Consider the following 22,315-nt stretch of genomic DNA (forward strand, 5'->3'; position numbering starts at 1 on the left):
ACAACAGTAGTAATAGTAATCACAGCAGTAGCAGCATTAGTTTAGCAGCAGAAGTATTAATAGTAATCACAGCATTAGCAGCAGTAGTAGTAGATGGAGCAGCAGCAGCAGTATTAACAGTACCCTTCGTACTGCCAGAAGTAGTGGTATTAAAAATAGCAGAAGAAGTTGCAGTGGAAGTAGTAGCATCAACAGTAGCAATAGTAATCACAGTAGTAGCAGCAGTGGTAATGGTAGTAGCAGCAGCAGTATTAATAGTAATCACAGTAGTAGAAGCAGTAGTAGTAGTAGTAGATGTAGTAGCAGCAGCAGTATTATTAGTATCCTACGCACTGCCAGAAGTAGTGGTATTAGAAATAGCAGAAGTAGTTGCAGGGAAAGTAGTAGCATCAACAGTAGTAATAGTAATCAAAGTAGTAGCAACAGTGCTAATTAAATAGTAGTAGCAGCAGCAGTATTAATAGTAATCACAGTAGTAGCAGCAGTAGTAACAGTAGTAGTAGCAACAGCAGTATTAACAGTAGCCTCTGTACTACCAGCAGACATGGTATTAGTAATAGCAGAAGTAGTTGCAGTGGAAGTAGTATCAGCAGCAGTATTAATAGTAATCACAGTAGTAGAAGCATTAGTAGTAGTATATGTAGTAGCAGCAGCAGTATTAATAGTACCCTCAGTACTGCTAGCAATAGCTGCATTAGTAATAGCAGAAGTAGTTGCAGTGGAAGTAATAGCATCAACAGTAGTTATAGTAATCACAGTAGTAGCAGCAGTAGTAACAGTAGTAGTAGATGTAGTAGCAGCAGCAGTATTAATAGAACCCTCCGTATTGCCACCAGCTATCATAGGTATTAGTTATAGCAGAAGTAGTTGCAGTGGAAGTAGTTGCATAAACAGTAGTAATAGTAATCACAGTAGTAGCAGCAGTAGTAACAGTAGTAGTAGCAGCAGCAGTATTAATAGAACCCTCTGTACTACCAGCAGACATGGTATTAGTAATAGCAGAAGTAGTTGCAGTGGAAGTAGTAGCATCAACAGTAGTAATAGTAATCACAGTAGTAGCAGCCGTAGTAACATCAGTAGTAGCAGCAGCAGTATTAATAGTACCCTCTGTCCTGCCAGCAGTAGTGGTATTATAGTAGCAGAAGTAATTGCAGTGGAGGTAGTAGCAACAACAGTAGTAATAGTAATCACAGCAGTAGCAGCATTAGTTTAGCAGCAGAAGTATTAATAGTAATCACAGCATTAGCAGCAGTAGTAGTAGATGGAGCAGCAGCAGCAGTATTAACAGTACCCTTCGTACTGCCAGAAGTAGTGGTATTAAAAATAGCAGAAGAAGTTGCAGTGGAAGTAGTAGCATCAACAGTAGCAATAGTAATCACAGTAGTAGCAGCAGTGGTAATGGTAGTAGCAGCAGCAGTATTAATAGTAATCACAGTAGTAGAAGCAGTAGTAGTAGTAGATGTAGTAGCAGCAGCAGTATTAATAGTATCCTACGCACTGCCAGAAGTAGTGGTATTAGAAATAGCAGAAGTAGTTGCAGGGAAAGTAGTAGCATCAACAGTAGTAATAGTAATCAAAGTAGTAGCAACAGTGCTAATTAAATAGTAGTAGCAGCAGCAGTATTAATAGTAATCACAGTAGTAGCAGCAGTAGTAACAGTAGTAGTAGCAACAGCAGTATTAACAGTAGCCTCTGTACTACCAGCAGACATGGTATTAGTAATAGCAGAAGTAGTTGCAGTGGAAGTAGTATCAGCAGCAGTATTAACAGTAATCACAGTAGTAGAAGCATTAGTAGTAGTATATGTAGTAGCAGCAGCAGTATTAATAGTACCCTCAGTACTGCTAGCAATAGCTGTATTAGTAATAGCAGAAGTAGTTGCAGTGGAAGTAATAGCATCAACAGTAGTTATAGTAATCACAGTAGTAGCAGCAGTAGTAACAGTAGTAGTAGATGTAGTAGCAGCGACAGTATTAATAGAACCCTCCGTATTGCCACCAGCTATCATAGGTATTAGTTATAGCAGAAGTAGTTGCAGTGGAAGTAGTTGCATAAACAGTAGTAATAGTAATCACAGTAGTAGCAGCAGTAGTAACAGTAGTAGTAGCAGCAGCAGTATTAATAGAACCCTCTGTACTACCAGCAGACATGGTATTAGTAATAGCAGAAGTAGTTGCAGTGGAAGTAGTAGCATCAACAGTAGTAATAGTAATCACAGTAGTAGCAGCCGTAGTAACATCAGTAGTAGCAGCAGCAGTATTAATAGTACCCTCTGTCCTGCCAGCAGTAGTGGTATTATAGTAGCAGAAGTAATTGCAGTGGAGGTAGTAGCAACAACAGTAGTAATAGTAATCACAGCAGTAGCAGCATTAGTTTAGCAGCAGAAGTATTAATAGTAATCACAGCATTAGCAGCAGTAGTAGTAGATGGAGCAGCAGCAGCAGTATTAACAGTACCCTTCGTACTGCCAGAAGTAGTGGTATTAAAAATAGCAGAAGAAGTTGCAGTGGAAGTAGTAGCATCAACAGTAGCAATAGTAATCACAGTAGTAGCAGCAGTGGTAATGGTAGTAGCAGCAGCAGTATTAATAGTAATCACAGTAGTAGAAGCAGTAGTAGTAGTAGATGTAGTAGCAGCAGCAGTATTAATAGTATCCTACGCACTGCCAGAAGTAGTGGTATTAGAAATAGCAGAAGTAGTTGCAGGGAAAGTAGTAGCATCAACAGTAGTAATAGTAATCAAAGTAGTACCAACAGTGCTAATTAAATAGTAGTAGCAGCAGCAGTATTAATAGTAATCACAGTAGTAGCAGCAGTAGTAACAGTAGTAGTAGCAACAGCAGTATTAACAGTACCCTCTGTACTACCAGCAGACATGGTATTAGTAATAGCAGAAGTAGTTGCAGTGGAAGTAGTATCAGCAGCAGTATTAATAGTAATCACAGTAGTAGAAGCATTAGTAGTAGTATATGTAGTAGCAGCAGCAGTATTAATAGTACCCTCAGTACTGCCAGAAGTAGTGGTATAGAAATAGCAAAAGTAGTTGCAGTGAAAGTAGTAGCATCAACAATAGTAATCGAAATCACAGTAGTAGCAGCAGTAGTAACAGTAGTAGTCATCGTGGTAACAGCAGCAGTATTAATAGTACCCTCCATACTGCCAGCAGTATTGGTATTAGTAATAGCAGAAATACCTGCAGTGGAAGTAGTAGTAGCAACAGTAGTAATTGTAATCACAGCAGTAGCAGCAGTAGTAACATTAGTAGTAGATGTATTAGCAGCAGCAGTATTAATTGTACCCTCGGTACTATCAGCAGTAGTGGTATTAGTAATTGCAGAAATACCTGCAGTGGAAATAATAGTATCAACAGTAGTAACAGTAATCACAATAGTAGTACTGCCAGCAGTAGTGGTATTGGTAGTAGTTGCAGTGGTGGCATCAACAGTTATAATAGTAACAGCTGCACTAGTATACAAGGGGTAGTTGTAGAAACAGTATCGGTGGCAGTGGTACTGGGGCACTATTCCTTGAACCAATAGTAAAGGCAGTATTACTGCTCTGTCTCATGCGCTATGCTTCTGCCCTCCTGCTAGTATTAACACAATCTCCTGTCTTTTAGGGAGACTCCTGTGGGCAGTGTGCAGGACTGATAGTGAACACCAGCGGTGCAGACCGGGAGGTGCTCGTGGCAGGGCCTGGACTGCAAGGGGAAAAAGGTGAACCCGGATTGGACGGCAATCCAGTGAGTAACGCATACCCTGATGCACGATGGGAAGTCTATTCTGCAGCAACACATGGGATGGGAGGTGCAAGCAAGGAAGATGGTCCACATCCCGCCCATGTCAAGTTCATAGCCTGGGCTTGTATCTGGGCACCTCCCGCGAAGAGCCACAGCTGTGGAACACTGTGCATGTGATTAGTCAGTGTCAGTACCCTGATACTCGGATATGGCCAACTTCATGTTGGCCCAGTACTCTGGCATTGATACTTTCCATGATGTCCTGTCCCCCAGTTACTGCAGTGTCTATATCACTTAGAAGGGGCGCCGTGTCCCGTCCCAAGTTCCCCGGTAGGTAGACTGTAGATTTTACTTTTCTCCACCAATGCATGTGGCGTTATGCACCTGCACTGGCATACTAGCCGGTGCAACGACACCCCAATACACAGGGATGGACGGTTTCCAGAAGACCCTTGTATGCATGCATTGCAAATATCTCATGTGGGCAGATACGGACAGTTGCCCCTGGCCTATCATTGCAAATACCTGCAATACCCACACTGCAGTGTGGGCAGCTGCTTCTAGTTCCACCATAGCCAGTGAGCAGATGAGATATCGGGCATTTCCGCAATACTGCAACATGCAGATACTGACAGTTTACACAGCACCCAGTGTTAAGATAGTCCAAGTTTCCATCTTGCCCTGCGCACGGGGAGTTCCAGTTCTTGCAGTTTACACAGCACCCAGTGGTCTGTTTCCATCGTGCCCAAGGGGAAAAGGTTTACACACTTCTGTTTTCTTTGCTGGCTGTGCTGGATGTGAGGTGGCGTTTCTATAACGATCGCAGTACAGTGATGTCTGTGTAGTGGGTGTTATACCCTTAAGTTTCCTCTGCTGCCTGTATTGGATGTCAGGTGGGCGTTATATGCTTAAGTTTCCTCTGCTGCCTGTGCCGGATGTGAGGTGGGGGTTATACCCTTCCGTTTCCTCTGCTGCCTGTGCTGTATGTGAGGTGGGGGTTATACCCTTCAGTTCCCTGTGCTGGATGTGAGGTGGGGGTTATACCCTTCCGTTTCCTCTGCTGCCTGAGCTGGATGTGAGGTGGGGGTTATACCCTTCACTTTCCAGTGCTGGATGTGAGGTGGGGATTATACCCTTCAGTTTCCTCTGCTGCCTGTGCCGGATGTGAGGTGGGGGTTATACCCTTCAGTTTCCTCTGCTGCCTGTGTTGGATGTCGGGTAGGGGTTATACCCTTCAGTTTCCTGTGCTGCATGTCAGGTGGGTGTTATACCCTTTCTATAATAATTGCAGTGCAGTGATGCCTGTGTGGTGGGGATTATACCCTTCAGTTTCCTGTGCTGTCTGTGCTGGATGGGAGGTGGGGGTTGTACCCTGCCGTTTTTTGCGCAGCCTGAGCTGGACATGAGGTGAGGGTTATACCCTTCAGTTTCCTGTGCTGACTGAGCTGGATGTGAGGTGGGGGTTATACCCTTCACTTTCTAGTGCTGGATGTGAGGTGGGGGTTATACCCTTCAGTTTCCTGTGCCACCTGAGCTGGATATGAGGTGGGGGTTAGACCCTTCCGTTTCCTGTGCTGCCTGTGCTGGATGTGAGGTGGGGGTTATACCCTTCAGTTACCATTGCTGCCTGTGCTGGATGTGAGGTGGGGGTTAGACCCTTCAGTTTCCTGTGTGGCCTGAGCTGGATGTGAGGTGGGGGTTATACCCTTCAGTTTCATGTGACGCCTGAGCTGGATGTGAGGTGGGGGTTATACCCTTCAGTTTTCTGTACTGCCTGAGCTGGATGTGAGGTGGGGGTTATACCCTTCAGTTTCCTGTGCTGCCTGAGCTTTATCTTAGGTGGGGGTTATACCCTTCAGTTTCCTGTGCTGTCTGAGCTGGATGTTAGGTGGGAGTTATACCCTTGAGCTTCCTGTGCTGCCTGAGCTGGATGTTAGGTGGGAGTTATACCCTTCGGTTTCCTGTGTGGCCTGAGCTAGATGTGAGGTGGGGATTATACCCTTCAGTTTCCTGTGCTGCCTGTGCTGGATGTGAGGTGGGGGTTATGCCCTTCAGTTTCCTGTGTGGCCTAAGCTGGATGTGAGGTGGGGGTTATACCCTTCAGTTACCATTGCTGCCTGTGCTGGATGTGAGGTGGGGGTTAGACCCTTCAGTTTCCTGTGTGGCCTGAGCTGGATGTGAGGTGGGGGTTATATCCTTCAGTTTCATGTGCCGCCTGAGCTGGATGTGAGGTGGGGGTTATACCCTTGAGTTTTCTGTACTGCCTGAGCTGGATGTGAGGTGGGGGTTATACCCTTCAGTTTCCTGTGCTGCCTGAGCTGTATGTTAGGTGGGGGTTATACCCTTCAGTTTCCTGTGCTGCCTGAGCTGGATGTTAGGTGGGAGTTATACCCTTTAGCTTCCTGTGCTGCCTGAGCTGGATGTTAGGTGGGGGTTATACCCTTCAGTTTCCTGTGTGGCCTGAGCTGGATGTGAGGTGGGGATTATACCCTTCAGTTTTCTGTGCTGCCTGTGCTGGATGTGAGGTGGGTGTTATACCCTTCAGTTTCCTGTATGGCCTGAGCTGGATGTGAGGTGGGGGTTATACCCTTCAGTTTCCTGTGCTGCCTGTGCTGGATGTGAGGTAGGGGTTATACCCTTCAGTTTCCTGTGTGGCCTGAGCTGGATGTGAGGTGGGGATTATACCCTTCAGTTTCCTGTGCTGCCTGTGCTGGATGTGAGGTGGGTGTTATACCCTTCAGTTTCCTGTGTGGCCTGAGCTGGATGTGAGGTGGGGGTTATACCCTTCAGTTTCCTGTGCTGCCTGTGCTGGATGTGAGGTGGGTGTTATACCCTTTAGTTTCCTGTGTGGCCTGAGCTGGATGTGAGGTGGGGGTTATACCCTTCAGTTTCCTGTGTGGCCTAAGCTGGATGTGAGGTGGGGGTTATACCCTTCCGTTTCCTGAGCTGATTGTGCTGGATGTGAGGTGGGGGTTATACCCTTCAGTTCCCTGAGCTGCCTGTGCTGGATGTGAGGTGGGGTTTATTCCCTTCCGTTTCTGTCCAGCCTGAGCTGGATGTGAGGTTGGGGTTATACCCTTCAGTTCCCTGATCTGCCTGTGCTGGATGTGAGGTGGGGTTTATTCCCTTCCGTTTCCTGTGTGGCCTGAACTGGATGTGAGGTGGGGGTTATACCCTTCAGTTTCCTGTGCTGCCTAAGCTGGGTGTGAGGTGGGGGTTATACCCTTCAGTTTCCTGTGCTGCCTGAGCTGGGTGTGAGGTGGGGGTTATACCCTTCAGTTTCATGTGTGGCCTGAGCTGGATGTGAGGTGGGGGTTATACACTTCAGTTTCCTGTGTGGTCTGAGCTGGATTTGAGTTGGGCGTTGTACCCTTGAGTTTCCTGTGTGGCCTGTGCTGGATGTGAGGTTGTGATTATACCCTTCAGTTTCCTGTACTACCTGAGCTGGTTGTGAGGTGGGGGGCTATACCCTTCAGTTTCCTGTGCTGCCTGTGCTGGATGTTAGGTGGGGGTTATACCCTTCAGTTTCCTGTCCAGCCTGAGCTGGATATGAAGTGGGGGTTATACCCTAAAGTTTCCTGTGCTGCCTGAGCTAGATGTGAGGTGGAGGTTTTACCCTTCAGTTTCCTGTGCTGGATGTAAGGTGGGGGTTATACCCTTCAGTTTCCTGAGGTGGGGGTTATGACCTTCAGTTTCCTGTGCACCTGTTTGCATTACTGTATAATGGATGGTATGTTCCAAGCCTGTTGTTTATAAGTCTCTGTGTGCAGCAAGCACTAGAAAGATACTGACTGTACACTTGCTTCTTTTCATCCTTTTCTGTGTTTAGGGCAGACCTGGGTCATCTGGATCAAAGGGCCAGAAGGTGAGACACCTTTGGCATCACTGATGTAGAGCGTGCAGAGCGTGGCGTAATCCTAGGCCGCTTGCGCCGCGACTCCTTAAGTGCTATCGGGCAATACGTTTGCCCTGAATTCCCCAAAGAAATCCTTGCAGGCTCCGTACATGTCCCCAGTTACAATGAGCTTGCCGAAGCGCAAGGGGTCCTTACCGGGTGTAATGCCCTTACTTAACCTGAGTGTACTGTGACATCGCACCTGTGGAAGGGCGATTGCGGAACATGGCCGTTACAGCCCAAAACCCTCGTTGAGGCCCTCGCGTCTGGCAGGGCGTTACTGGCCAGGTCAGCTCCCCCAACTATATGGTTTTCTGCTCATTATCATCAAACCTGGCATCATACCCAGTCATCCTAAATTCTGGATTCATGGCCCATTATCATCAAACCTGGCATCATACCCAGTCATCCTAATTTCTGGATTCATGGCCCATAATCATCAGATCTGATCTTCTGCACATTATCATCAAATCTGTTGTCATGCCCAGTCCTTATCTTTGGTTTTATGGCCCATTGTCATCGGATCTGTTTTAATCCACCCCCCCCCCCCCCACACCCCTCCAGCTCCTATTGTGATCTATTTGGCTAGTGTGGCTGTATTGCTTTCTCAGTGCACTCTGAATTTGTCCTTCCAGGGAAGTGCTGGGGACCCTGGCGATGCAGGCATTCCAGGCACAGCGGGGGTACCTGGGCTGGCAGGTGAACCAGGCATGAGTGGCCCGTCCGGCATCAAGGGAGAGAAGGTAATATGCCCTCTGAGCTGAGGGTGGACGCTTCAGGCTGTTGAGTATTAAAGACAGACGGTTTATCCTAGGGGTGTTTGCGTCTATAGGTGGAAGCTCTGCAAAGCCTGTATGACGGGGGGGGGGGGGGGGGCGGGTAAGATGGCCGTGGGAGGTACACCTGTGACAAGAATCGCTCTTTGCACACACACTCTGAAAACAGTAGCCTCCTTCGCTGAACCCTCTGGATTGTGCCAGGAAAAATGTTGTTTCTAAGCTTGTCTTGTGCAGGAAGGGCTATCAGGAAACCAACATATCTCCCAGCAGGCAGTGCGCCTGAACGGGTGGTAGGTCAGGGAAACTCCAAGCGTAGGAATAAATAGTGGGCGAGCCTGCTTTCATTTGGTTGCCATTGATGTCCACTCTTTTCCCTAAGCTTGGAGTATCCTTACTTCGAAGAAAATCACATTAATACTGCCCTTCATCTGACTCACTTTCAGCGGGTCACAGCATAGATTCCTGCATTCTACGTGAAAATCCTGAGGGCAGAAAGTTCCCTAAAGAAGGACCAGTCCTGACCCAAAACGCATCCCTCTCCAATTCTCGTCATTGCAGGATGGCTGCATTCAAACTATAAAGTGCATTCATGTGTCAGGTGCAGAAATCCACAGAAGCTGCTGCTCGCCACAGACCCACTAGAGCGTTGCGCCTGCAGCTAGGGAATGGGATAAAACAAAAAAAACTCACAGACTCTTCCTCTCAGGCTGTTTCCAGAAATCTGCAGAGGAGTAGGAATCTGCATAGGGGTGGGAATCTGCATAGGGGTGGGAATCTGCAGAGGGTAGGGAATCTGCAGAGGGTTAGGGAATCTGCAGAGGAGTAGGGAATCTGCAAAGGGGTAGGAATCTGCATAGGGGTGGGAATCTGCAGAGGGTAGGGAATCTGCAGAGGGTTAGGGAATCTGCAGAGGAGTAGGGAATCTGCAGAGGGGTGGGAGTGTGCATAGGGGTGGGAATCTGCAGAGGAGTAGGGAATCTGCAGAGGGGTGGGAATCTGCATAGGGGTGGGAATCTGCAGAGGGGTAGGGAATCTGCAGAGGGTTAGTTAGTTTGTTTGTTTGTTTGTTTGTTTGTTTATTTTATTTATATAGCGCTGCAGACCTGGGAGTAAATGGGCGCTGGTACAGGTTACAAAGCACAATACATTGTAATTAACAGTGATCCTTTTTAGCAAGGGTTATATACAGAAAGTACAGACAGTGGCAATGAAGGCATCCATTAATGACATAAGTGATACATGTGCAGTAAATACAGATAGTGGCTGTGTCTAACATACTGATTGACTTTTTGCCAATAGCCACCCAATGGCAAGTTTCCTGAAGGACTGGAAAGATTTCGCCGACTTAATGTTTAGTGGCAAGGAGTTCCAGCGTTGGGAGGCGAGGACAGTGAAGCTCGAGCCTCTGGCTCTTTTAGAGATAAATCTGGGTACCATGAGGTATAGGGTGTTGGAAGATCTAGTAGTTCTGATGGACTGCTTCCAGGTGAATTTGCTGGTAAGGTAGGGGGGGCTAGGTGGTTGAGGGCTTTGTATGTGAGGCAGAGAGTTTTTAGGTCGATTTTTTGTTGAATGGTAAGCCATTTGCATGTGATTCTAATGTCCGAGATATGCTCTCGCCTAGGAATGTTTAGTGCTGCTCGTAGCGCATTGTTTTGAATGACTTGGAGTTTACTAATTATAGCTTGGTTGGCACCTAAGTAGAGGCTGTTGCAGTAGTCTAACTTAGACTGTATGAGGGCTCTCGCTAGTGTGAGGCAGCTGTTAGTGAATCTGCAGAGGAGTAAGGAATCTGCAGAGGGGTGGGAATGTGCATAGGGGTGGGAATCTGCAGAGGAGTAGGGAATCTGCAGAGGGGTGAGAATCTGCATAGGGGTGGGAATCTGCAGAGGGTTATGGAATCTGCAGAGGGGTGGGAATATGTAGAGGAATAGAGACTGCAGAGGAGTAAGGAATCTGTAGAGGAGTAGGGAATCTGTAGAGGAGAAGGGAATCTGCAGAGGAGAAGGGAATCTGCAGAGGAGTAGGGAATCTGTAGAGGAGTGGGAATCTGCAGAGGAGTAGGGAATCTGCAGAGGAGTAGGGAATCTGTAGAGGAGTAGGGAATCTGTAGAAGAGCAGAACATATGCAGATGAGTAGTGAATCTGCGCAGGGGTGCAAATCTGCAGAGGGGTAGGGGATCTGCAGAGGAGTGCTAATCTGCAAAGGGTGGGAATCTGAAGAGGAGTAGGGAATCTGCAGAGCAGTAGGACATCTGCAGAGGGGTGGGAATCTGCAGAGGGGTAGGTAATGTGCATAGGAGTGGGAATATGCATAGGAGTAGGAATGTGTATAGGGGTGGGAATCCGCAGAGGAGTAGGGAATCTTCAGAGGGGTGGGAATCTGCATAGGGGTGGGAATCTGCAGAGGGGTGGGAATATGTAGAGGAATAGAGACTGCAGACGAGTAAGGAATCTGCAGAGGGGTAGGAATCTGCAGAGGGGTAGGGAATCTGCAGAGGAGTAGGAATCTGCAGAGGAGTAGACATCTGCAGAGGAGTAGGGAATCTGCAGAGGAGTAGGGAATCTGTAGATGAGCAGAACATATGCAGATGAGTAGGGAATCTGTGCAGGGTGGGAATCTGCAGAGGATTAGGGAATCTGCAGAGGAGTAGGGAATCTGCAGAGGAGTAGGAATCTGCAGAGGAGTAGGGAATCTGCAGAGGAGTGGGAATCTGCACAGGGGTGGGAATCTGAAGAGGAGTCAGAATCTGCAGAGGAGTAGGGAATCTGCAGAGCAGTAGGACATCTGCAGAGGGGTGGGAATCTGCAGAAGGGTAGGTAATGTGCATAGGAGTGGGAATGTGCATAGGAGTAGGAATGTGCATGGGGTGGGAATCTGCAGAGGAGTAGGGAATCTGCAGGGGGTAGGGAATCTGCATTGGGGTGGGAATCTGCAGAGGGGTAGGGAATCTGCAGAGGGGTAGAAATCTGTAGAGGAGTAGACACTCTGCAGAGGAGTAGAATATCTGCAGAGGAGTAGGGAATCTGCAGAGGAGTAGGGAATCTGCCGAGGAGTAGGAATCTGCAGAGGAGTAGGGAATCTGCAGAGGAGTGGGAATCTGCGCAGGGGTGGGAATCTGAAGAGGAGTCAGAATCTGCAGAGGAGTAGGGAATCTGCAGAGGGATGGGAATCTGCAGAGGGGTAGGGAATGTGCATAGGAGTGGGAATGTGCATAAGAGTAGGAATGTGCGGAGGGTTGGGAATCTGCAGAGGAGTGAGAATATGTAGAGGAGTAGAGAATTGGCAGAGGAGTAAGGAATCTGCAGAGGGATGGGAATCTGCAAGGGGTTGGAATCAGTAGAGGGGTGGGGAATCTGCAGAGGAGTGAGAATCTGCAGAGGGGGAGGAAAATGGAACAAGAAGAAAATAAATACAAGTCAATTGAGTTCTTATCTGTAAGCACTCTCCCAGTCTTCCAAATTAGCCTCCCATCCAAACTATTCCCTTAATAATCTGATGCACCTGTGTTCCTTCTTCTATCAGTTTGAGGGATTTCTTCACTTCCGTTTTCATTCCAGAAGGTCGAACACCTACCTCTTTTGACATTTACTGAATCTTGTAGCATTGAGAACATAAAACCATTTGCAGTGCATATATTTTCTACCATTTTATGACTTTTTCCAGTCTACTAAGTATGTACACTTTTTTATTAGCATTCATGATAAGTGTTAACTACTCAGGACCAATATATATACACGTCTCTTTCATAGACAGCGCTTCGTTTATGCTGCTGCCAGAACTACCTTGGTTGATGGAAGCCTGGGTGTGCACTCCTGCAGAGAAGCGACCGTTGCACGCTCCAGATCGTGCATTGCCGGTATTGGCAGACGCACAAGCCCATCGCGCTTGCGCTCACTACTCGCCACTCTCCCTTTGGTCTGGCACGTAGCGTCTTTTGTTACCTTAATGCAGGGGTGCACAGCTGATTTTATCAGAGGCCCGAATGCACCTTACATGCTGCCTATTGGGGGCTGAAATGTAAATGTGTGATGGTCGGTAGGCGGGGTGGTAGGCAGGGCGAGGGCTTGGCAGGACGGTTTTTCAACCCCTTATTTTTAATAAACACATTGAAAAATAAAAAGGTGTACCAGTCTTCATTTGTATTTCAAACTTAAATTCTGTACTACACTATTTGCATTTTTATCATTTATTTCTTTCCTAAGGACATATTGGCAATAGTAGACAAAGTAGGAAAATCATTCAGGAGAAAAACACTGCGCTCAAACATTTCACACATTAGGCTGCTTTAGATTTGCAACGCACACGCTCTGTCATTTTGCACAGCTTCTGGCGCGGCTGTAAGTGAGCAATGAACCGTGAGGATTAGGAAATGCTGTTTCTTTTTTTAAGTGGGAGAAGAACAGTGCAGCAGACATACTTGATCAGTGAGAAACATTGCAGCGTTTCTCAGATGTCAGTTTTGGGGATCTGACGCTCCAGTGATGCTGTGCCACCTCTCAGAATAGCATTGAGATGGTGGTCAGTGAGCCTTGGCCTTAGACTGGCTTAATGAAATTTCAACTGAGAGAAAACCTGCTCACAAATGTAGGTACTGCCAAACATGGACACCCTCTTTAATGCTTCCCGGGACAGATTGGGAAATTGAGCTGTGTTCAGAGACTGGTAAAAGGCTAATGAAGGCATCTCTGTGTGTTTATTTTTGAGGGCACTATAGCATTCAAATTCAATCCCTTCCAGTTGAAGTTCAGGTGGCACGTTTTCAACATCAGCAGAGAAAGGGTCTGCAAAAAGTTTAAAAGAGGCTCGCTGGGATTTAAATTGTGAGAACCGATTCCCAAAAACAAGTTGCAATTCAGCTAGGACCTTCCCATGCCAATGCCATCCAACATACCACTCATGGGCGAAAGCCTCTGCACATGCGGGGAAGTGTACCAACAGCCCTTATTCCAGTTGGGCTGTCAGAAGTCTTAACTTTATTTCAAAAGCACAAACTGCCTCAAACCGATCAGAGATTAGATTTCAAGCTTCCTTGCAGCTATACATTTAAGTCTTTCAAATGGACCCATCAGGTCAGTCAGAAAGGCAAAGTCAGCTACCCATTCAATATCTTGTATGACAGAATCGTCCATTCCCTTTTTATCAAGGAATGCTTCAATTTCCTGTCGTATGATATGATATGATATGATATGGCATTTGTAACGCGCCTATACACAAGTGTTTCAAGGCGCGACGAGGCAGGGCGGGGGGAACAAGGGGAAGACAAACAATGATCCTACTAGGCCAGGTGTCATTCAGACCGTGCAAGTGCAGGGAGAGGGGGAAGGGAAAAGTGCAAGGGGATGGGGAGGGGGGAAGTGCAGTACAAGTAAGTAGAATAAAGTAAATAAATAGGGCCAGCTGGTGGCAAGTGCAAGGTAAGTGCAGACAAGTGCTGGGAAAGGGGGGGGCTGTAGGGATACAGAAACAGTCCCTCAGTGCAGGGGTTGCCAGGGAGGCAGTGCAAGAGGAGAGTAGCTGGGCCCAGGACCGAGGTCGGTGAGAGTGGCCCAGTTGCAGATTAGGTGCAGATTCAGTCGCAAATTTAGCAGGGGAGAGGGAGAGAGAAAGCAGAAGCGAAGAGGAAGGTTTTGAGGTGCTTCCTGAACCGGAGATGGTTCTCCTCAAGTTTCAGGGAGGCAGGAAGGCTGTTCCAGAGGGAGGCCCCTGCCATGGCGAGAGATCTACCCCCAGCTCGTTGCTTCGAGAAGCGGCTGACCCTGAGGGAGTTGGAGATGGATGAGCGAAGGGCTCGGGAAGGAAGATATTTAGGAAGAGAGAGTTGAAGGTATTTAGGCCCCAGGCCCCAGAAGGCCTTGTGGACAATGCAGAGGGTTTTGAACTTAATCCTCGCAGCCACTGGGAGTCAGTGTAGAGATTTCAGTCCTGGAGAGATACGGTCCCTGGGCTTGAGGCCAAGGACAAGTCTCGCAGTTCTGTTCTGGATGATTTGCAGGGGGCGGAGAGTGGAGGCAGGCAGATTAAGATAGAGGCTGTTACAGTAGTCCAGCTTCGAGAGAACCAGGGCTCGGGAGACAGTGAGCTTCTGGGGGAAGGAGAGGAAGGGAAGAGTACCTCTGAGGAGGTGCAGCTGGTAGTGTGACTTCTTAGAGACTTCAGATATATGAGGAGAGAAGGAGAGTGTGGAGTCGAAGATGACCCCGAGGTTTTTTGCCTTGCAGGTAGGAGCAGGAGGAGGGCCAAGCGAGGCTGGCCAGAGAGCTACAGGGAAGGAGGGAGTGGGTGTGCCGATGAGTAGAATCTCAGTCTTACTAGCATTAAGGCAGAGGTCATTGGCGGCACACCATTCCGGGATGGCAGCAAAGCAAAGAATTGCTTCAGAACGTTTCCACGACTAAGCCATCGAACATCAGTGTGATATAAAACATCTCCATAATCTGTCTTTGTCTCTTCTAAAAATGTCTAAAACAGCCTGTGGTTTTAAGAGTGTGCACAGATAAAATAACTGTTTTCACAATGAAGTCCTGGACTTCTGTGAATTGCAGATGTTTTGCACATAATGCCTCCTGATGTCTAATGCATTGATATTTTTTTTAATGGACAGACTACTCACCCAGGGGTCTTTTTAAGCAGCCATTAAAACCATTTCCCCCTCCATTCATGGCTGGGCCTATCAGTGGTCCCACCTACCAGATTATTCCATGGCAAATTTAAATCATTGATGAGTTTTTGAAAAGCATTAGAAATGTTAACACCAGTAGTTCTGCCATGCGAAGATACCAGTGAAGCCAGTTTCTGAAATACGTTGAATTCATTATTGACCTTACAAATAAAAATGAACAGCTGGGCTCTGTCACTCGCATCTCTGCTCTCATGAAGGGCAGCTGAACAGAATTGTATGTCCTTATGTTGCATTTTCATTTGGCTGTAACAATTGGCAGCAATGTCTACAATATGCCGCTGGATACTCATACGTGAAAGGGGAACATTCATAAAAGCATCTTTCTTTTCTTAACACACTGCCCCGCGAAACTCCATCAGGCAGTCGTTTACAGAATCCCCACCTGTGAAGGCTGTACTGACATTGCAATAAACTACGCAAACTGTAACTAGCTAAGGGGGCAAATTCTGATAATTATTTTCTGCTTAACAACACCTTTTTGCTTAGTCTGTTGTGTTTTTAGCTGCCCTGCTTTCTTTATTCTTATTCCCCCTGCACATCCTTATATTGTGAATGTTTTGTTTCGCAATAGTGGCGGATATTATATTAATTGGGGACTGCAAATGCTTGCGGCAAATAAGGCATGAGTACACATCAGGTGTGGACTCATTGAAAAAAAACTTCCCAGTCCACTCAATTTTAAACTGACGGTGCTCCTGGTCAAATTTCCTTTTTTTTTAATGGCACTGGACATTGGCAGGGACATCTTTAGAGCACAAACTCTGATGCAATGCACACTGTGGCCTGTGCGCAGAGATAGAGTACCAAGGGTAAACGGCAGATCAAGGGTATTTCCAGCAAGATAGGATCTCCACTGTTATGCCCCCACTACCACGGACCAGGTATTTAATATATAAAAATCATATACTTTTTAGACAAGCCTAGAAATGACAAAAGAACAAGATCAGACCGAAATATACCCTCACTGCAATACCTTTTCATGAACTTACTGATGGATACTTGCTTCAAGAAAAGCACGCTGCATAGCATACCAAACGGCTACGTAATAAAGTAAGGTGGTGTGATGAATCAACCATCAATCAGCCCCACACCTCTAGTGCACCAGAAGGGATCCAAACAGATTGGAAACACAAGTAAATTATAAACCTCCTTGTACAATTTTGGTAATGTGGACGGAACGGCAGGCATATCTCGGCAAGTTCGTGTATCGTTGGTTAGTTGCATTACAGCAAAAATACAATTATTACCCAAAGATAAAAGGGATTGTCCAGTCAAAGTTGTATACAAATATCTACTATATCATTATTACAACAGACAGTTCTAGCACCCTACAAAATACAACCTATCCTGTAAAGGAACACAGAGGACAGACAGTCTCTGAAGGAAAGGGATGCACTCTGGATACTGACAGAAGGGTAGTCAGTAAAGCAATGAGTCTTAACTGTTCAAGGTTATTTGGTTTCTGCACCAAGGGAGCAAGTGGTTGTAAATGTCACCAGGGGCCTTCAAAGAAGGACCAGAGGGACAGAACCACAATGTACCTAGTGCTTGAGATGATCTTGATGCAAGTTGGTTGCAGGACGCTTCCCAGCACCTGCAACAGAGTTCAAGACGGGCAACATCTGCGGGTATCAGGCGGCAGGCAGTTATGCAAGTGAGGCTGGACTGACAGCTGCAGGCTGGCCTACACAGCAGCTCATGGTCAAGAATTGTTGTTTCTGTGCTGGTTGGCAGATCTGGAATGTTGGTTGAGGCGTCTTGGACGGCTTTCGTGACTGCATCATGACAACAGTCAGTGGTGAAGCTGGTCACGGTTCGAGGGCTCCACTGCCTCAAAAATGTGCTTAAAAGATGGACATTAGTTGATCTTTGTTGTGGTACTCCTTTTAGCTTCTTCTCTGGGGATGTGTTGTCCTTTATGGCTGACAGCCCAAGCTGAGGAGAGTGTTTGCAGGCCACGGCCTTGTCCATTGGTCAGAGGCTCTCTGGCCCTTCCCACCTTGTAGGCTTGCTGTCAGAACCTAGCAAGACATGCTGTGTACTGGCTAGATACCAGTTCTGGAGCTGCTGGACGGGTCCTCTGCATTTGCTATCTCCATCTGTTCCCTGGGAGATGTTTAGGGGCGGGATATTGCTTCTGTCTTAGAAATCTTGGCATTCCTTCACTGCCGGAAGCTTTAAGGCAGTCTGTACCTTCAGCCACGGTCCAAAAGGTCAGTCTTTTTACTCCTTTCAAAGTTGTTGGATGACCTGTGAAAAGAGGGGGCCAACCCTCTTTTAAAGCCAAATGGGTCCAGTGATTGGTGCAGGCTAAATGTCAAGCTGAGTCTTGAGTTCAAGTCAGCAGAAACTGCAGAACCCCAGCAGATCCTCAAAAGCGGTACGCACTCAACTACCAAGAATGCACAGCTGAGCGCCAAAACCCTCCAGGGGAAAGGGGGAGTGGACAAAATAAAAAATCTGATTCCTTTCAGCTTTCTCTCGAAAATCTGCAGAGGGAAGAAAGGAGACAACACAGTTGATTAACAACAGCCTCTCCTCTTTACTATGTCAACATCCAGATTACAATATTAACTAACTACCTGGTTCTCTGTAATCTGCCTAGAGGAACCTCTGCTTTAGCTCAGGAAACACATCTCTCCTGGTGTGTGTTAATTAATTTTGTTTGCTTCCCTAAACAATCTTTTCTGAAATGCACTCCAAAAGTTGAACTTTCTATTCCTTATCTGTTAATTAAATTTCACACCATGAGGTGCGCTCTTAGCTTCTTACTCAACCTATGTATTAAGCATTGACTATGAAAAATATGCTAACTTCTTTTTACAATCTCTCACTTGCATTGTTGTTGTCTTTCCTCTATACTTTGACATGTTTGTTCTTGCAGCTGTGTAAACGGTCTTTTCGCAGCTCTTAGACATGCTCTTATTTGCAGTTGTGTGAATTGACTTCTCTGACACTTTAAGAAATGTTTGTATTTGCCACAGTGTAAAATGTCCGGGAACAAGGTGTGTTTTTTCCCAGTGCTCTGCCTTACATGCCGTCAGCTTTTTTTCTCTCTCCAACGCTGGCAAAACCTAAAGCAGTCTGCGTGCTACCCACACTCTTGTCTAATCTCCAGGGACTTGAAAAAGTCGACATGCACAATGCCGAGGCCAGGACATTTACAGTCTTCTCTCACTAGGGAAGTGAACTGCACTGAACGCGCAATAAAAAGAATCTCCTTCGTTCCGAGAAATCAAGTCTGCACGGCTTTACTCAACCGACATGAACTAAGTAGTTCCTATTGGAAACTATGCTAGTCGCATAACTTTGAAAGATTTCGCTCAGAAGGACCTCAGACGCTCCAGCGTTCTTTTGAAATGGAATGTGGAGCATCAGGCCTCTGAAAAGAAACTCTGGTTCACTTCGAAGTGAATCCATCATTTAAAACTTAAAAACTCAGTAAGATAAATATGCCGACATAACGTGAGAACATAAACAAACCTCTTTCCTCTTTAAAACATTAACCTTCGGATCCCAAACCTTTTTAGAATGTTTATTTTCTTTTGCTAAAGGCAAGTCTTCTGACAGTTCTTTACATAACATGAATAACCGAGAGATTCCAACATACTTTAATGCCCAAGAATAAGAGAACCTTGACAAAGGGGAAAACAAACAGTGGGCAAAACGTGGTGTAAATGGGCTAACACTGGAGGAAACTCTGACACTAAGCCTACCTTAATGAAGCAATCCTGGCTCTCCAACAACCATCTTCTGCTATGCGTGATAACCAGAGTGCTTTGCAACAGGAAAGGTAAGGAGTGACAATATGTACTACTAAGTCCCACCCATCTTCCTGTCAGTTGTGAATTAAAGTGTCTCTCTGGTTAATTGAGCTTTCTATGGCTCCTGATCAAAGCACTGGTCTCCCTTGAAGTTTGTAGCAAGAACAGACGTTCTGTCTCCATCAAATCACATACTTCTTCCCACTGGAAGGGGTTTCCCTGCACGGGTTGCCTACTGTAAACAGTTGACCCAGGCATGATATTCACTGCCCTTCATATAGAGGGTAGGAGCTAGCTTGAAGCTGGCACATTGCATATCAAAGAGGTGTTGGGGTTTCCTGCCCTTTATTAGTTCTGTGACCAGGCCTCTTCGCAGTCCTGCTTCAATGTACTCTCATCAGTATGTGCTGCCACCACACAGAACTGCAATGGCAGGGCCAATCCATGGGCCCTTATATTTAATTAGGCTGGACATGGCAGGAGGAAGGTGTTGCCTTCCCCTTCTTGAGATGCGTTGATCTACCCGTGGCTGTCAAATTCCAGCTGAACATGACAGGAGGACTGTGTCTGTAGGCTGCCTCCCCCAGAGTACACTTGACCATGTGTTTGTTTTACGGCGAGCATAGGAAAATGTGTGTGGATTTGTCCCAAACATTTTCCGAGGTTGATCTCCCATCATTCAATTTCTTTAAAAAATATTTTAAAAAAGCCCAGGCAAGTGCACACTCCCTGTGCAGATGGTCGAATTCCTCACAGGTGGTGAATGCAGGGATGACTGAAGAAAACAGCATTCCCATCCCTGTTTTGGTGGGGTGGGCGGGGGGGGGGTATTTTAGGTCCTGGAGACTGGCTAGACCACAGTAACCCCTTTTTTTGCAACTGAAGAACATATACTTTTTGAACACTGGGTTTTTTATTGCCTTTTCTCCCTCTGTTTCAATCCTGCATTCTTTCTACAGGGGTGGGTTTTTGTTGTCTTTTCTATTTAGTTATTGCATATTGTCTGTTTAATTAAATGATATATATTTTATTGACCCTTGATTGGACATTCCATTATTTTGGACTGTTATACTTTGCTGTTTGGGTTGGCCATGCTCTTGGGATTATGGCCTTCGTTGGCTCCGTATTCCACAAAAGGTGAAGAAGGTACATCACTTAACTGTGCCTCTTTTAGTTTTATGATTGGGTTCATGCTTGGAGTGTGACGGATGCGTAGGTGGTTTAGCCCCCCCAAGCAAAGATTATGCCTCATGACCCCCACTGCAAACATTATGCCCCATGGCCCCACCCCCAAGCAACAACGATGCTTCATTACCCCCACACTTAAGAAAAAACTATGCCCTATGACCCCCACAGAAAACACAGGCCCATGACCACCACCCCAAGCAAACACTATGCCCAACGACCCCCACTGCAAACACTATGCCCCATGGCCCCACCCCCAAGAAAGAATGGTGCTTCATTACCCCCACACCTAAGAAAACACTATGCCCTATGACCCCCACAGCAGACACAGACCCCATGACCACCACCCCAAGCAAACACTATGCCCAATGACCCAAACTGCAAACACCTTTAGCCCAGAATGATTGTACTCTTGCTTGTTATCCATCGTTACCACACAGCAAGCGCATTGGCAACACGATTCGCACTTGCTCCATACATCCAGGGCTTCTTCAGGGCAGACCTGTCATCGAAGTTGCTGTCTCCAAAGTGGTCCACTGTGTATTCAATGACGGGAGGAAATTTTACAAGCAAAAGTTTCACAGCGCTGTGAAGCAGGTGGATGTAACCTGCTGCCGGACTACTGTGTGGGTGCCACTTACTGCTGTTTTGCACCCCCACGCCACCATCTTTGTTTTAAAAAATATTGCAAGTGTTGGCATTGTTGGTTTTATCATTTAAATACTGTCAAAGGTCCTGACACCATGATTCCGTCCCAACTACAGGGTGACTCGTGTGATGTTTGCCCGACCACTCTTGAGGGGATCACTGACGTTATCGGAATACCAGGAAAGCCCGGAGCCAAAGGGGACCAGGGACCGGCGGGAATTGGGCAGCCAGGAAAACCGGTAAGTTTCACCATTTTTCTTAATACAAAAGTAAAGTGTAGGGTCACTCTGGCTAATGCCCTATGGTAACCCCAATAATATTTGGGGGAATAATTGGAAATCTGTTGTCATATAAATGGTCTCACTCCTTAACTCACTCACTCGCTCATGTCTGTGCTAGATGGCTATAACATTCTAGCAATTGACGGAACTTGGAAGTCAAAGTGAAAGATCTGCGCTGCCCATTGCCAGACCTCAAGGATCCGAAGCCCTTGGCATTATCCCAGATGGTGCCAGACCATTGGGCAAAGAGGGCAAGCAGGTTCTGGCAAGTCTTTCTTACACTTGGTCTTACACAAATTGACAGTCTCTGATGAGCGCCAAATCGCTGCCTACACAGAGTGTTAGGGACATGACAGATGGCAATGACAGGCCCTCACTGGACCACATTGGTCTTGGAGATGTTGGCAAATACCAGATTTCTAATCTAGATGGGTAAGGCCTGACCGCAGGACACCCAGTCCTCTGGGATACCCTCAGCAGGAACATACCACTGTGCTCGCAAGACATTGCATCATACTAGGCAGGGAGTGACAATGGAACTCATTTGGTCACTATGACCATGTCTGCACCCTGGAGCTCCCATGACTTTGTGCGATGTTGGACGGGGATTGACTTTAGGAGTTGCCGGCCTTGGGGCACACTAGTCATGGCTAGACCTTGGGAATGCCAAGCCTTTGGGTCACACTGAACAGAAGCTGGTCTTGGCAGACAGATGACTCTGGGACATACTGGGAGGGACAAAGCTTGGATTGCAGATGGTTAAGGGTCAGGCTAGGAAAGGACTAAACTTGGTTCGCAGCTGGTTCTGAGTCAGGCTGTGAAGGGACTAAGCTTGGATTGCAGATGGTTCTGGGTCAGGCTGTGAAGGGACTAAGCTTGAATCGCAGATGGTTCCTGGTCAGGCTGGGAAGGGAATAACCTTGGATCGCAGGTGGTTTTGGGTTAGGCTGGGAAGGGACTGAACTTGGATTACAGATGGTTCTGGGTTATGCTGGGATAGGACTAAGCTTGGATCGCAGGTGGTTCTGAGTCAGGCTGGAAAGGGACTAAGCTTCGATCGCAGATGGTTCTGAGTCAGGCTGGGAAGGGACTAAGCTTGGATCGCAGATAGTTCAGGGTCAGGCTGGGAAAGGACTAAGCATGGATGGCAGATGGTTCTGGGTCAAGCTGCGAAGGGACTAAGCGTAGATTGCAGATGATTCTGTGTCAGGCTGGTAAGGGTATGACCTTGGTTTGTAGATGGCTCTGGGTCAGGCTGGGAAGGGTCTAAGCTTGAATTGCAGATGGTTCTGCATTAGGCTGGGAAGGGACTAAGCTTGGATCGCAGATGGTGCTGGGTCAG

The 22,315-nt window shown here is 46.8% G+C and overlaps 1 protein-coding gene across 8 annotated transcripts in view; it reads left to right on the top strand.

Moving 5' to 3' along the window:
• The window catches only part of COL16A1 (collagen type XVI alpha 1 chain), a 706,769-nt gene that overhangs the window by 470,576 nt on the left and 213,878 nt on the right, over positions 1-22,315 (top strand). For all 8 annotated transcript variants that reach the window (XM_069622515.1, XM_069622517.1, XM_069622520.1 and 5 more), the window contains 4 exons: positions 3,619-3,741; positions 7,568-7,603; positions 8,269-8,376; positions 20,809-20,931. In XM_069622515.1, coding sequence (XP_069478616.1) covers positions 3,619-3,741; positions 7,568-7,603; positions 8,269-8,376; positions 20,809-20,931 — 390 coding nt within the window. The remainder of the gene's footprint in view (positions 1-3,618; positions 3,742-7,567; positions 7,604-8,268; positions 8,377-20,808; positions 20,932-22,315) is intronic.

The sequence above is a fragment of the Ambystoma mexicanum genome, chromosome 11, assembly GCF_040938575.1.
Source record: "Ambystoma mexicanum isolate Mex_15411 chromosome 11, UKY_AmexF1_1, whole genome shotgun sequence".
Taxonomy (NCBI): Eukaryota; Metazoa; Chordata; class Amphibia; order Caudata; family Ambystomatidae; genus Ambystoma; species Ambystoma mexicanum.